General features: G+C 44.3%; 1 protein-coding gene across 2 annotated transcripts in view; it reads right to left on the bottom strand.

The window, feature by feature from the left end:
* The window catches only part of GLRA1 (glycine receptor alpha 1), a 39,032-nt gene extending 24,010 nt beyond the window's left edge, over window positions 1-15,022 (bottom strand). For both annotated transcript variants that reach the window (XM_009960005.2, XM_009960006.2), the window contains exon 1: window positions 14,967-15,022. In XM_009960005.2, the coding sequence (XP_009958307.2) occupies window positions 14,967-15,022 (56 nt within the window). The remainder of the gene's footprint in view (window positions 1-14,966) is intronic.
* Window positions 15,023-15,609: the final 587 nt, after the last annotated feature.

The raw sequence follows: 15,609 nt of genomic DNA, 5'->3' as shown, positions 1-15,609 counted from the left end.
TCTGGGGCAGAAAGAGTGAAATTACCAATTTATCTGTAGAAGATGAAAATCTAAGGCTGGCAACGTGCCTTCTGACCCTATTGGAGTCCACGAGATCTGCAGGGTGATGATCTGGGCTTAGGAAGTCTCTGTTGTGCCCATCTATGCAGGAACAAATGACCCCTGGTACTAGGTGCTCATTCTCAACTTTGCAGGACGGTTTGATTCCCAAGACAGGAATAGGCTCTATTCGGGTCCTTCCCTATGGTTATATGGCTTCTACTTGAACACAGAACTGTTCCCAGGCTGGAAGTGTGGTGTAAAATTGCCTAGATTAGCAAAAAATCCCACCCAAACCCCTCAGGTGACCTGCAATGTGCTTAAGGCAAGAGCTGTCTCTGCCTGTGGGTTCAGCATCTGCCTGATGCTCGTTAAAGCCTACAGGCAGCATTGCAATGCGAATGTACAATAAGCCAAAGAAAGCTGCTCAGGAGGGAGCGAGGCTCATTGCTTCACCCTTTGCAAAACTCCTGAATTTTTTAAAGTACAAAGGCTGTGTGGGAACTGTGAGAAGCCACTGGGGCGGAGCACCTGAGAAGCCTAAGCATGTTTAAAACAAGCACAAGATATCAAGGGACTTATGTCCTCACAAATGACACCGTGGAGTCCTCTTACAGCATGAGGACCTCACCTTGGGAAGTTTTACATTTCTTGTCTCAAGAGACCCTGCAGTAGTCAAACGTGCTGTCTTTCAGAGGAGTAGCGCTAAGTACTGACGCAAGATCTGTCAGGAATAGTCTAGGGACGGTTACTGTGCATGGCATTGATATACCCCTGCCCTCAAAGACGTGTTCATACAATGCAAGTTTGAGCTGAGACCCCAAAGACACAAATGTTATCTAGGCGATGCCTTGAGAAGAGCATTTTGAACCACCAAGTTCCCTGGGATTTTAAAAATGGGTGGGATTCAAAGGGGCTTGGGCACGACAATTTCAAAATTGAGTCTGTAGTAACCTGTATTGCGTTCACTGTCTTCTCTACTGTTAGCAGTGATGGCTTGCCAAGCCTCGGGTTCCAGTCCTGCAGACTCACAACTGCAGTCTGGCTTCTTCTGCAAGTTGCAACTGTATTAGGGTTCTCTGATTACTAGATTTTTAACTGTGAAAAACTGTTTAATTTCTGCAATAAAGAGGGGAGATAAATTCCAGATCACTTGCAGTGAGAGTCTAAAACTAGGATCTCGTTCACCCTTTATATATTCACAATCCACTCCTACACTGGACTTTATCTGAGCTGGCTGATGCACACTCATGCTTGGAGGTGATGTGACAGGGTCTGGGTCTAGCTTTTAGTATAGCCACATGCCATTTCTTGTCGTGTACCCACCTCTGCTCTAAGAAACTATGTAGAGCCAAACCTGCATGTTTCAGGGGTGAATGGGTGATGGGTTTTAATTAATTTATTATAATTTTTTGAAGGAAAAAATCAGGGTGCAATTGATTTGAAAACTCAAAAAAAAGAAAGCTGGGAGTGGGAGGACAATCAATACTGGGCTCCACTACTGTGTTGCAATAGAGTGTCTGCATGGCAATGAGTAGAGAGAAAAGATTTCAATTAAGCAGCAAATGACTTGGTAACTAAAGACTCCTGCCACTTCAGCAGCAAGATGCCAGATAGTGCAATACACTGATTTCTTCTCATTAACTGTAGACTGGAGGAAGTATATGGAAGTGGAAAAGTAGGGGACGGGGGGGAAGACGCAATACAAATCTAATAAGCTTTAAGTACAAAAAGATAATTAGAAACTGCAATTTCCCTGGTATTTGTTTTAAAAAAATTAGATGAAAAAGCACAGAAGTCTGTGTTCAGCTTTCCTGTAAATTCAGTGTGAAAGCCCGTGCTGAATATCTTCACTGCACTTCCAATGAGCGAGTCTGCTGGTATTTCTTGGATGCCATTTTCTGGTTCTTTCTGCAACAAAGTTGCAAATGAATTAATTTCATGGGCTCGGTGCCTACATGGAAGTACATATTTAGATAAAAGAATCCCACAAGCATCTGGGAGAGAACTACCCTCTCCCAGCCCCACTGCTTTCTGCAGCTTCGTGCCCATCCCTATGAGCAGTTTCTGTGAGCACCTTTGGGGATGTGCTGAAACTCAAAAGTGGTTTTATGCCTCTTGGTGTGTGTTTTAGAAGCTCTGGCTGCTGTGTGATATTACCCAGGTGATCTAGGAATGAAGTTTCTTCTGGTTTCTCTTTGGTTACTAAATGTTTTGCTAAAACAAGCTGGTAACAACTCCTCCCCTAGATTTAACAAGAAAAGGCAAGAAAGCAGGGGATGAGGGAATAGCAAAGCCTTTCCAGCAGCAGGCAGGTGTGTCTGCTCTCTAGCTCAGAAGTAACAGTAGAAAACACCACTGGGAGCTACAGAGAGGCTGGCCCACCCCACCATGCTTTTTAGGGATGGATTGCATCTGGCACAACCCTGAAATTTTCACTCTGATTGTGACAATTGAGCTTTGCTATAGCAGTTTAGCTCAGCACCCAAAAAAAGCTATCAGCTTCTGCTCTCTTCCAGGTCTGACTTGACCAGTTCTGTGTGTACTGCCTTGAGAGCTTTCTGGGATTTTCTCCGTCTCTTGATTCTTACACAAGTACCCTCAAAAGTCCCGTAGGACTGTTCATCTCCTGGCCCAGCAGAGACAAGAGAGGGAAATTGCCAAGTGGTTTGAAAATTATTGACGATAGAGAATTGGAAATTTAGGGTGGGTTGTTGTGTTGTTCAGAGAGAAAAATTATTTCCAAATAAGCAAAAGGAGGCAAGTCATATAACAAGAACACCGAGGATGTGGTTTGCATTGGTGCAAGAGTGTTCTCTGAGCTGAGAGTATCTTGGTGCATTTTAATAGCAGCCAGACAGTGGCTTATCTTATTTACGCTGGTGTAATCCCTAGTGGATCTGGCTGAGAAGTGCCATCAGGCAATCATCACAGCAACAACAATGGAAAGGATCTTTTCAAAGGGTCGATGAACTAGCATAATCTTTTGTGATATTGCTGCTGGCATGTAAGCAGACACCACCAAGCCCCTGGGAGGTCCAGCCCCCTAGCAGGCACGTGAAGGTGAAAGCTGGTGGAGATGAACAGCCCAGCTGCTCAGGATTGCGTTCCTTAAAATGGAGCAGTCAGGCTTTGCAGGACACCCATTACTGGTTTCTCCCAGCCTATACAGGCACTGTTTGCCCTGTCTGCATTATTTTGTTGCAGCTAAACAGATGATATAGTCTTATAAAAAGTTATTTGGCTTAGAAAGTGGCTCTTCTGCAGTCTGGATGTCTCAATTTGCTTGGTTCCAAGCTCCTCAGTTGGCTTTTTCTTTTTCCTCCCCCCATTTGTATGACCCTTGTGTAACATTTTCGTGCTTTTTTTTTTTGTTGTTGTTGGCTGTGCCCACGGTTGTCCATCTAATTAAGTCCAATATCACAAACTGCCCTGTTCTGGTTGAATGCTGATATTGAGAAATATCCTTTTTTTTTTTTTTTTTTTTTTTTTTTTTTTTTTTTTTCCCCTTTGCAAAGAGGAGACATGAAGGAATTTAATTAGCACAGGGCCTCTATTCCCCTGTCAAATAATTTAATTGTTAATCATTAATTCTGAGGGTAAAAAAATATTTTCTGGCAGCAGAAACACAAACTGTTGCAAAACAAGTGTTTGCAGAGGAAATATCTCTCTGCAAAGTGTGGAAGGCTCAGGTCCCCCTGAAGGTAAACTGGTGCAACATCAGCGGCTCAAGAGAACAGCACTAGATTTATTCCTCTGCTTGGGCTCTCTGCAGGATGGGGAAATAGAAAATACCTGATCTCTTACCCTGGTTCAGTGCTGCTCAGCAAAGGTTGCTGAAATGTTTGGTTTATTTGTTTTTGAAACACAATGCTAAGCCAGAAAACTTGGCAAGGTCGTGTGGGGAGTAGTGTCCAGGTGAGCTGGCTCACACACTTGTCCTTCAAATGTGATGTTTTCTCAAGTAGGTGTCCCAGAGGAGAGGAATATCCATCAGGTATTTGAGGCAGGCTGAGGTGAGCAGTATAACTGTTTCCCCCACAACCGTCAAAGCCAGGCTAGAGCAGTGTGGGGTCCTCGGGACACAGGAGAATTCATCAGCCTAGTTTTATTGACTCCAGCAGGCTCCAAGAGGTGTAGTCACAAAGAAAGCATCAGACCGTTGGGCACAGAAAGGCATCGTGTTGTCCATGATTAACTCCACCCCTACCCCTGCTCTTCCCAAACCATCTCCCTGGTCCCTGAGATGGTGCATCTTGGGCACAGAAGCCCCTGAGCAGAGCCTGGAGCTCAGCACAGCCCAGCCTGTATTCAGCCTCTGCTGATGCTGGGGCTGCCTGTCTCCAGCTTGTCCTCAACAGATGGGATATTTTCCTGGTGAAAAGGAAAAGGGGCAGCCCTAAACTCTGTACCCAGACTGTTATTTCTGACTCCACATCAACATGTTATCTGGAAGGAAATGCTGCCAGGCACTGGCCTGGGAAGGCTTGGCAGAGACTGCAAGGAGACTTTTTTTTTAAAATGATTAGATTTACTAACAAAATGAATAGCACGATCAATATTGATATGCAATTCAATTAAAAAGGCTGAAACACATTGTCTGCATGTTTTTCCCTGCCACGTTGTCTGAATTCCTGGCCTACAGCTGTAGAAGTGGACAGGATAAAAGATGACTGGAGGTGTGTGCGGAGAAAAGAGAGCCCCAATGCTATATTTTTGGCCCGGTATGGTGCAGAGTAGAAGGAGCTCTGGGTGTTACAGATGTGCTGGTTGCACAGTACTGGTTGCAATCCATGCGGTCATGCTCAACTGCTGGTAACTACAGTCCCTGCAGTATGGATGTGGGGGGTGCTGCAGGGGTGAATTTGCAAAGCTAATTCTTGGAGGTGGGGAGGAAATTTGGACTTGTTTTTTTCTTAATTCAGCTGAAAGCTTATGCAACAGAGGCATGGAGCAGACCTGGATGTTGGGACAGGATAGGAAAACAGTTATGTACAGTAAGACTGGTGAAATACGGAATTCTAGAGCCTGTGAGAAGGAGATTTCACTCTGAGAAAGAAATGGGCAATAAGCTATTATTTATCCTTATTCACGGCAGGAGGAAGGGGACAGGAAAGAAAAAGTAGGCTTGTTAAATGTTGCCGTCTGTGTCCTGGATGGTTGTGCTCTGTTGCTGTGGGCTGTTTAAACCAATTCTAGGTTTTGCACCAGAAGTAACTGCATTGCAGTAGTTGCAGGTTGTAATCGGTTAAAGTTTTAACCCAAAGGATCCCAAAGCACTCTCAAAGGTCCTGCACAACACCTTACCCGAGGTCCCTGTGGCTGTGCAGGAGGAGAGGAGTGGGTAGGCATTTTTCCATGGGCCTCAGGAAATTAACCCTCTGTGATCATTCCCATCCAAGGAAAGCTGCAACAGCTTTACTGGAGTGAGAAAAATCTTTTCTTCAGACTGCAGCATTCTCAGTGTTCCACTGCTGTGTTCCCGCAGCCCGTGGCTCCTACGCCATATGACAAAACACCCTGTCCAGGACTATAAAACATCCCAATTACACTGATTAACTCTATGGAAAGACACCAGCGATTGGAACAATTGCTGATGCTGCCTGGACAGAGCAATAACGAAATAATAAATGACGAGACAGTAGGCTGGGGAGGGGTGAGAAATCTGCATGTTGTGTAGAGTTGAGATGGGAAGAGCGCAGGGAAACAAACAAATTGCACGGGAACGGTGCTCAGTTGCATGCAAGACCCCTTACAAGGACTATTGTTCAAAGTCTCATATGTTGCATGGTCGTTCTTGCTTATCGTACATTAAAAAAAAAAACAAAAAGTGTGTTTAATTCAGTTTTGAGCCACAGGCATTCTCTCTAGTGACATTGTCAACTAATCCATCTTCCAGAAGTGTCTATAGCTCTTGGAGCACCAGTACAGACTTTCTGGAGATGTATATGTTCCTAAGCCACTGAGACAGGTTTGAAAACATAACTCAAACAACAGAGAAGCACAAGTCAATGTTCAGGTTTTAATCACTTGTGAAATAAATCTGGCAAACAGCATTGACTCTTGCTTGTCCGCATACTGAAGGGTTTAAAAAAAAAACAAACCACCAACAAAAAAGTGATAATGGCACTTTTTTATTGAAAAAAACAAAGGAAAAAAAAATCCCTGCAAAGACAAAAGCATGTGTCTAGCTTCACACACACTGAATATTCCCTTTAAAGTCAGGGGGGGCTAGTCAGATATTTAAAGTTAGTGCATAAACAGCCTTCCTGCACGCAGTAAATAAAGGGGGAAAATGTGTTTACAAGACAAGGCTTCGTATTCTAGGTAACAATATTCTCTTTACTGATGTGCTCTTGATTTAGCGTTTGGATGGAGAGCTGCAGTGGGAACCTCTATTGACGTCAGAAGGTTTTTAGATCACAGACCAGACAAGTGTCAGAGAATTACGAGAAATCGCGGATGCTCTTCTATCTATAGCTCTGCAGTCGCACTATCAGTCGTGTTTGCATCAGTTCAAATAGATTGCTACGGCAGCTTCTTCAAAATTAGTTTTAGTTTAAGGATTTATGCTGCTCGTTAAGACTGGATAAGAATATTACAACTGCTTTTTTCTTTTTTGATAACTCGGAGGTGGTATAAACAGAATTCTTTTAAAAGAGATATAACATGCAGTGCAGAGTGGTGGTGGGTTTTAGCTTCTGAAACTTTTTGTTACAGATCCTTTGAAAAGGCCTCCTGAGCTAATGTGCATAACCTACCTACAGAATTGTGGGTCTCGTAGTAAAACTGGGGTGCTCTGGTATCTATATTTTGTATTTTGTAAAATGAGTTGCATGATAAAAGAGCTCATTTTGATATTTTTGGATAGAATTAGCTGTTGTCATTGCAATGCAAATACCCTGCTGGAGATGAATGTTCCCTCTGTGCTGTCTGTGATTCCTGGTGTAATTTATCAGTTTATTTATGAACTAAAATGAAATGTGACTTCTGGAACGAATGGCGAAGCTCTGGGTCCCCTGCCTAGGAGGGCTCTTCTCCTCTCCACCCCAACTGCCCTGTGACTTTGGTTTCTTCAGCTCCCTGACAAAAAACCCCACCCCATCTCTTCAACCCTGGCAGTGCTGGTGCAGGAGGGCAGGTTGTGTTTGATGAGGTTTGTACTCTGTCAGCCATGCTGCTGGGAGATGATTTCTAAGCCCATGACTCTGTGTCAGGGTGTGATGGATGGGGCTGGAAGCTGGAGGATGCTTGTGATTCTTAGGCACATGGGGTGGCAGGAGAGCTGGGGTGTGCACATTTTGGTTCGTAAATCAGATCTTGGGAGCTCTGGTGCAGGAAAAAGGTTTCTGTGTGTGTGGATATTGCCCTGCTCAGCGGTGCTTCCAGAGGGTGAAAGCACTGAGAGTGAACAAAGAGACAGGACTGTAAAGGTACCTGATGAAAAGTCACTTTTTTTTTTTGTCCGCAGCCTGTTTTTGCAGTTCTTACAAGATAAGAAAAGGCTGCCTTACCCAGGAATTCAGAGCATCTGGCTTCCCTACTTGCAACGGTGGTAATACATGTGGTGCACAGATCCTGCTGGAGTGGGGCGCTTGGCCCCTCTTGCACGGGCGCTATTGACACCAACAAGGATGTCTGGAGCTAAGAATTTTTTTAAGGGTGCTAATAACAGCTGGCTCTTATATGCTTTCAGGTTTTATACCTCCTCCATAAGAGAGGGGAGGAGAGGCTGTGCTTGGGGCTTTGCGCAAAGCATCTTTTTGCTTTCATCATCTAAAATAAAAGAACAAAAAATCCAAATTAAATTGGGTAAAGGTGAAAAGTCATGAATTTTTTTGGATTTTCTGCATGATTCCTGGCTCAGCTGCATTTTGCTGCTGAACCAGACCCGCGTGGCAGTGGTCCGATCCACCATGGAGCCCGTGTCTGTGGCTATTTATTGATTCGTGTGTTCGCTCCAGCCCTGCTGGGGCCGGGTGACAGGATCTGCGCGCTGGGCGAGCGGTCACAGGGGCGGCATTGCTCGCAGGGCGGGCTTGCGGGGGGAGCTGCCGCTGGCAGCTTTCATCTGAAGGCAGCATATGCAGTGATGGATTGCACTGCAAGCCCTGCTGTTCCACGCGTGCGACACTCCTGGTCTTGGCAACCTCTCGGTAGTGCTTTTCTCTCCTCGCCCACCCCACAGTGAGTTCCCTGGCTGTCTGCTAAGGCATTTGAGGTTTTTGTCTTTTTTTCCTAACGGGCTGTGAGCCACAGTGGAAGAGCGTGAAATCAAAAGGAAAGCAGGTGCAAAAGTGTGTTCTTTCCCCCCGCCCCAATCCAAATTTAATGGGGTTTGGCAAATTAAGATTTCTCCTGCTTTCCTTAGCTGGCACTTGGGTCCAGCAGAGATGTATTTACAGGATACCAACTGTGTCTATGTACCAGCCAGATGCGGTGCAGTCCCCAAATCAGCAGCTTACCATGGTGCATTACAGGGATGAAATAATTGTCTGCATAATGGGGAGTGCTCAGTGCGTGTCAATGACGGGAGCACCTGTCTCTCTCAATTTCTGTTCTCTGCAGGCCCTGTCTGTGCTTTCGCCTTACCAAGGGGACAAAAGCTGTATTTCTGGGTTGTGGGTTGTTGTTTTTTTTTTTTAATTTCTGTGCATCAGTCTCTTGAAGTACCAGGAGAGACTTAGGAGCAGGTCGGAGGTGTGCATCTGATCTATAGCACCAGCGGGATCCAGGCGCGCACACCTCCAGGACCAGGTCAGCTAGAGCATATCAGCAGTTTCCCAAGAGGCTGAGGGGACGACATCATTTTGCACCAACCGATCATCTTGGTGAAGAAATATTGATGCAAACCACCTCCCCTCGAGGGAAATGGTTTCTGTTGCCTGGCTTTGTAAACACAAATGTAAATTGTTTGGATACTTTGGGGGAAGGGTGAGAGAAACGAAAAAGCTGATTTTTTTTTTCTTTTTTTTTTTAAAAAAAAAAAATTTTTTTTGCCTCTTTAAGGGGATCCAACCTGCTGAATCAGCACTACTTTATTATGCTGAGCGCAATGCAAAAGTTGCTCTTTTCTGGGCTGTGCAAGTAGGTCTAGAAGTCAGCAGCCAGACAGCCTGGTGTCTGGTCGTGGCTGCTAACAGTCCTCCCAGTGCCTTGCAGGAGACATTCCTGCTTCTCTCCCTCCTTCCTTTTTTGCTTCATTTATCCCGAATTGTTTTCTTTTTTCCAAACTGAAATTATCAAAAGCTTTTGGAATGACCTTTTTTTTTTTTTTTTTAAATCAAAAAATTGAATCAAACCATGATGGGGAGGGTATGCTGGAATCACACGTTTAGCATCTTTTAGAATGTGATGAGCCGTTTTTCTTGAAAGGTGTGAGGCGCACAAGTGTAACCATACTTCATAAGAATAGAAATAGTTGTGCTCTTGCTGACAGATAAAGGTCAATACAAAGTATGCAAGGTAACAATAGCAAAAGGGTAATTTGCTGGAAATAGTGAAATGCTGATTTAATGTGCCACAGCTGATACAGGCAAATAAAACAGAGAGAAGTCAAAATACATTATGAGCCAATCTGTTGTCTTAATACTAGTCACTTTGGGATTCTTGGAAAATCTCCAGGTTATAGAAAAGGAGCAAGTGGAACTCGGTGAATAGATTTAGATGACTTGACATATTTAAATGTTATGGCTTTGGTTTGGATGTTGTGATTTTAAAGCAGGATATGTTTTTTTTTAAAACCCTTGTCTTTCATCAGTACCTAAATAGCAGTTATATGTTAGGTGGTCTGATATCTTGTTCTCAATACTGAAATTTGGAAAGCCCTTTTAACCTGCATCCTAGGATGAAATGAGAACAGGCTTCTCTGCTGGTATTCTATCACAGATGAATGATCACTGGTTGGTGCTGGGATAATAAAGTAATTTAATTTTGGACATTGATTAACATCTTAATTCAGCTATTGGGATCCTTTTCTATTCAGATCAGCTCATAAGGATTTGGTAAGATGAATTTCGTAAGTAAATAAGGACAGTGTTTGCCCAAGAGCAGGGGAACTGCAGTGTGCTGTTGCTTACAAGTGCTTCCTTTTCTGACTTGAATCACTTGGTTAGCAGCAGAATGAACTCAGCCTTTAGTCTGTGCTATTAAATCGGAGACATTTAAAACTGAGTCAGAGGGCCCTTTGCTGCTGACTTGCTTGACACATAAAGGTCTCCAACACCTCTTTCTTGGGAGAAAAGGAATAAGGAGGGGACCAAATTCCCATGCCTAAATCCTTATTCTTGAAGGAAGTCTCTGCAGACAGTTCATACCATGTAAGGCTCTTGCACAGACGTGCAGGATCCTGCCTTACCCTCCACATATTGATCTTTTACCAGAAGTACCTCCCTTCAGGTATTTGAACAGTAAATATGAGTTCTGCCAGTGGGACTTGCTGCAGCATGGGGTGATGTTCAGTGGGAGTCAAAGCAGACAGCCAGTCTATATTACCCGAAATCTGCACAGCACCAGTGCCTCAGAGATGGAGGGTATTTTATTAACACGTGCAAGAAATGGCAACACTTTTTGTACTGTTTTTATTAGGCAAGGTGATTATCTATGGTTTTCCTGCTCCTTGCACCCAACATGAGGTGGGGGGGGGAATGGTTTTTGCCTAGACATTTATGGAGCCCCTTTTTTTTTTTGTCCTGGTCTATCCAAAGAGCATGTCTAGAGTTGTTTAACAAGGCTGTTTAGAGAGGAAGGTTAAGATTAGACTGCATTAGAGAGTGTTTTGCTTACTTTATGTCGATTTGTCTCAATAGCTTAAAGTTCAAGTGAATTGTTACAGATGGATGGGAGTGTATATCACAGACCCTGCAGAAGGCAGGGTCCCAAACATTTTGTGCTTCTACTGGGTTGACACCAAATTAATCTTTCTTTGTGGAATGATTTACAAGTGTTTCTAGGTAGAATTGTCTACCTCATCACATTTTCAAACCTTGAATACATAACCCTTTTGTAGGTCTAATAGGGCTGTTACAGGTTGCAGACCAAAGAAGCTAAGAAGTGTCCTCAGAGCCATCTAATCCAAGCATTTGCTAAATCGTTTTTATTTCGTGCAGGAGCTGACAGACTCAGCAGAGGCACAACAGGTCAGAAGGCACAACTTCTAGAGTTTTTATTTAGTGTGAGGAAAACGCTCTTTAACTACTGAGAAATCTGCTGTGTTGCTTAGCTTGTGGCTCTGGAAGTCTCTGGTTAGTGCTTCATTCACAGATACCTCTGTAATGCCATCTAGCACTGCAGAGCTATAGCAGAAGGTCAGGAGATAACATGCACATTACTCTCCTTTTCCTTCCCCTGCCTTTTCTTTTGTTGTATTTTCAAGAGGCTGAAAGCAGCAGCTGTCCAATCACCTCCTTTACGTGGCAAGCCTGTTTTAGGAAAAGCTGTCTTTCTTTCCACAAAGTTAAGAGGCATCATATTCACAATGGCATCTTCTTATTGTTTGAAAAACTGGAATTGAAGAGCGCTGTTACTGACAGGAGGGAATATAAAAATGCGTTAGAGCAATCCAATAGGGTCTGAGGCTGGCAGCAACTTTTGGTCTGTGAATCGCTTGAAGCAGTAGCCTTGAATCACTCCTACTAGCTGACAGATTGCTGTTCAGAAGGGACCAGCTTTGATCTTAATTCAGTGAAGGTCATGCTGCTGATTCCTGATATACAAAAGTGCAATTAGGACAAGAATCAGGCACAAACAATTTCAAATTCTCACAGGGCAGTGTCAGGTTGGGTAAGGTGCCAGTTCTAGGCTCTCTGTCTCCTAACTTGTACAACGTGTCCAGTTCCTACCCCCAGGCTTATGCAGTGGTGTTTCTGGACCGCTACAGCTGTTAAAATGTGATGGTACAACAGAAAGGCCAGGCAAGAACGTCACAGGGTAGGGGTGGCTTTTTGTTCTGCGTGAAGGAATTCACAACTGAACGAGGATACGAACACACAGTATTAGACTTGGGGAGAATGTTAGTGTATGCCTCCACAGATATAAGCAGGACATCTGGAAGCTCCTGTGTAAATAATGTCCAATCTATTTTTCTTTTCAAGAAACAGCATTTTGCCTTACGTAGATATGAGGAAAGGTTGGTCAAGCAGCCTGTCTGTCAGAAGACTCCATCTCCCACCCCAACCTAGTTTCCATCCCTGCCTCTGTCCAGGTCCTAAGTAAATGTCTTAGTCACAGCTAAGTGACTGCAGTCTGAGAAGGCAGGTAGCAAATGGGTAATGCTCTTCTGGTCCTGCTCTGGCAGAGGGGTTGGACTAGATGATCTTTCGAGGTCCCTTCCAACCCCTAACATGCTGTGATTCCATAAAGAAAGGCATATCAGAATAAGCTGCTTATTGTGAATTCCTTCTAAAACACCCCAGCTGTAACAGAAACAAATATCGTATTGGCAATACCGTAATGTTTGCATTCACACACCAGCTGTTCCTCTTTCCCATAGGGTCTTGTTTTTTAAAAGGCTGGTGAAGGACATTTTTGTTAAGCAACAGATCTAGTCTTATTTCCCATATTGGCTGTATCTAATTTTCCTTTGGGACTCTGCATTTTTCTTTGTTTTTCTGGTGTATGTGCTGACATATAATGGATTTTCTTTCCAGAATATTTTCGACAGGCTGACAATAAAGTGTGGTGCACCCCGTAGTTTAAAGCGATGCATACTTGTATTATGGATTATTGGATTATCAGCCTGTGAGTGTTTTAAACATTATGTATGACTGAGTGCAGGAGTAATTGGCACACTAAATTTATGAATGACTGTTAATGAATAAACTTCTCTTACTGAAACTGAAATAGCAAAGCTATTCCTGGACCAGAAAGGCTGGTAGATTTTTAGCCAGTAATAAATTGAACACATAACACAATGGGGGAGAAAAAAGAAAAACATTGCTTAGGGTCAGTTCTGAGCAGGAATTACTGATTATTTTTTTTCTTGTTTAGAGAATGATCATAGTATATAAAATAACTTGGTTTCAACATCTCCATGTAATTGAATTAAATAATTTTCAAATTCTCTTAAACAATAATTTCAGGAAAACTAGATTTCCAGAAATACCTTTTGTATGCAGTATGACATAATCATATATAGCACATATGTATGTATATGCATCTATATATAATTTATAACAGTATAAACATTTACATTAGAACCTGAAGGGACGGGTTTATCAAGGTTTTGAATGCCCAGGACTTGAACTGGTGTGCTGAGAATCTGTAAGTGCTCACATGTGTCTTGCGATGCGTAAGTGTGCAGCATAGAACAGGATCAGCAAGACAAGTATGTATCAATTTCACTTGTTCAGGCAGTTCAGAGGAGAGCTGGACAGATGCTTTAGTGCCAGGGCCATAAGAAATTCAAACCTGGAAATGCTCTTTTAAAAATATTTTTTCTTCTTGCCTTCCAGCTTATTTATAGATAGCATTCTAGAGCATTTATATGTTGTTCAGTCTTGGGAGTTTTTTTATCTCTGCTTCAACGTTGTTTAACTAGAGAGTTTATCGCACATACATGTGCTTCCTGCTAGTCCACCCCACTATATTGTACAGTGCTGCTATACACTTGTGACTACGTAAGATGAGAAAGGATGGCTCTGAAGTACTGGATGTTGTGCATTGCTTTTCAGACACTGATGGTTTCGATAACTTCTTTCTTGGTTTACCTAACAGATAAACATTAAATGCTTTGAGTTCACATTACATTTTTGCTGTCTTTGATTTTCTGTGGAATTACAGAGAAAGTGGGGATATCCCAGTTTTTATTCCTGGAAAGACTGTAGTGTTCAAAAGGAAAGAGACCACTAGCTGGAGAAGTCTGGCCAGTATCAGCAGGTCTGCTACTGTGAGTTATAATAAAATAATAAGTATTATACCAGTGACATATAAGTAAATAATGTCTGTTCTTTCACATTAAAGTGTAAGATGAGACTATGGTGAAATACAGAAATGCAGAAGTAAGAGCCATGCAACTGAAATGAAGTCTAAGACTTAATGAGCAAGTTTGGATTATGAAAGAAGGTTTTTTTTCAATTGCATGTATCTGGCATCTATCACTTCCTACAGCAGGCTGCATTATTCATGCAAATACAGATGAGCTTTTACCTTCCAATATTATCTTTTCTTTGTCAATTTAGTAAAAGCACTGCAAGGAGAGATGGACCAAGAAAAATTCTTAAAGACTAAAACTGTTCCTTTTCCTACCTTAGCCTTAATGAGAAACTGAACACACCTAAAACAGAGTCAAAATACTGCTAGGAGATAATGGATATAATTGCAAAAAAGCTCCCCACGTGCCCTTTGGCTTTCAGTTGGATTCTGCAAGGGAAGGATGTTAAAAACAATATGAAAGAAAAAAAGTTGGGAAGGAAAGTGGTTATTTCTTTGCTTTCAGCGACTTTCGACACAGCAAGCTGAGGATACAGGGTGAGCCCTCCTGGAAAAGGAGTCCCACGATTTCTCAAGAGGACATGGCTAAGCAGTTAAAGCATCCCACGGAACTCACCTTAACCTGCAATCTGAGGATGGGGAGGGGGCGAGGTGGGAATATTCACCCGGGCAAATTCAAGTGCAGCATTCCCAGCCGCCGCTAGTTGTCACTTTGCAACCAGCCGGGGTCGGTGTTTTCAGCACTGCGGTTAGCGAGATTGCGGTGCTAATTAAACGGAGTAACTCCCAAAGCCGCGGAAAGTCCCGAGCCCGGGGCTGTGCGATAGCCGGTCTCAGGGAACCGAGAGGAGGCGAAAAGGCAGCTCTAGAAAGGCGGAAGGCCGCTGTCCTAAGGCTGAGGCTGTACCTAGGGGCTGTGCCGAGCTTGGGGTGGGCACGACAGTCCAGCCCGGCAGCGCCTGCTGCGCGCACGCTCCTCCCGTAAAGCCGAGCCTTACCTGAAGAAAACGATCATCTCCCACACGTAGACTCCGAGCGCGTTGACGTTGCACATTTTTCCAGCTCTCGCTGTTTTCTTTCTTTTTTTTTTTTTTCTTTTTTTTTTTTTTTTTTTGTACTCCGTGAGGGGTGGGCCGGGGGGGCTGGCCAATAAAGTAACCCGGCACTTGGGGAGAATCGGTCGGGGAAGGGAACCACCCCTCCCGAGGCAGGCTGGGCAGCGGGAAGGCCGGGAGGGCTCCGGTCAGCACCCCGGACAGCGGCGGGGCGCGGCGCTCCGGTCAGCACCCCGGACAGCGGCGGGGCGCGGCGCTCCGGTCAGCACCCCGGACAGCGGCGGGGCGCGGCGCTCCGCGGGCGCCTGCGGAGCGGCCGGCGGCTCCGCTCCGGCGCTGCCTTGGCTCGTCCCTCCGCTCCGCCCGTGCCCCCGCCACCGCCACTGCAGTGGTGCTCGGGGCCGGAGGAGCAGCCTTCCCGCACCGAAATCTCCCTTCAGCGGGATCTCGCTCCGGACATCAGGCTGGCGAGAGGGGGAGACGCGGGGGGCGTAGGTTTGCCATCAGGGTGGTGGGGGTTAAGATGGGAGCGAGGCAGACACGACCCTCAACAACCCAGGGCTTTAATCTCCGCTGCTAGCCGGGG

Source organism: Leptosomus discolor, chromosome 10, assembly GCF_034619465.1.
Source record: "Leptosomus discolor isolate bLepDis1 chromosome 10, bLepDis1.hap2, whole genome shotgun sequence".
Taxonomy (NCBI): domain Eukaryota; kingdom Metazoa; phylum Chordata; class Aves; order Leptosomiformes; family Leptosomidae; genus Leptosomus; species Leptosomus discolor.
The sequence above is the reverse complement of the archived record's forward strand: the minus strand, read 5'-3'. Positions and strand labels throughout refer to the sequence as shown.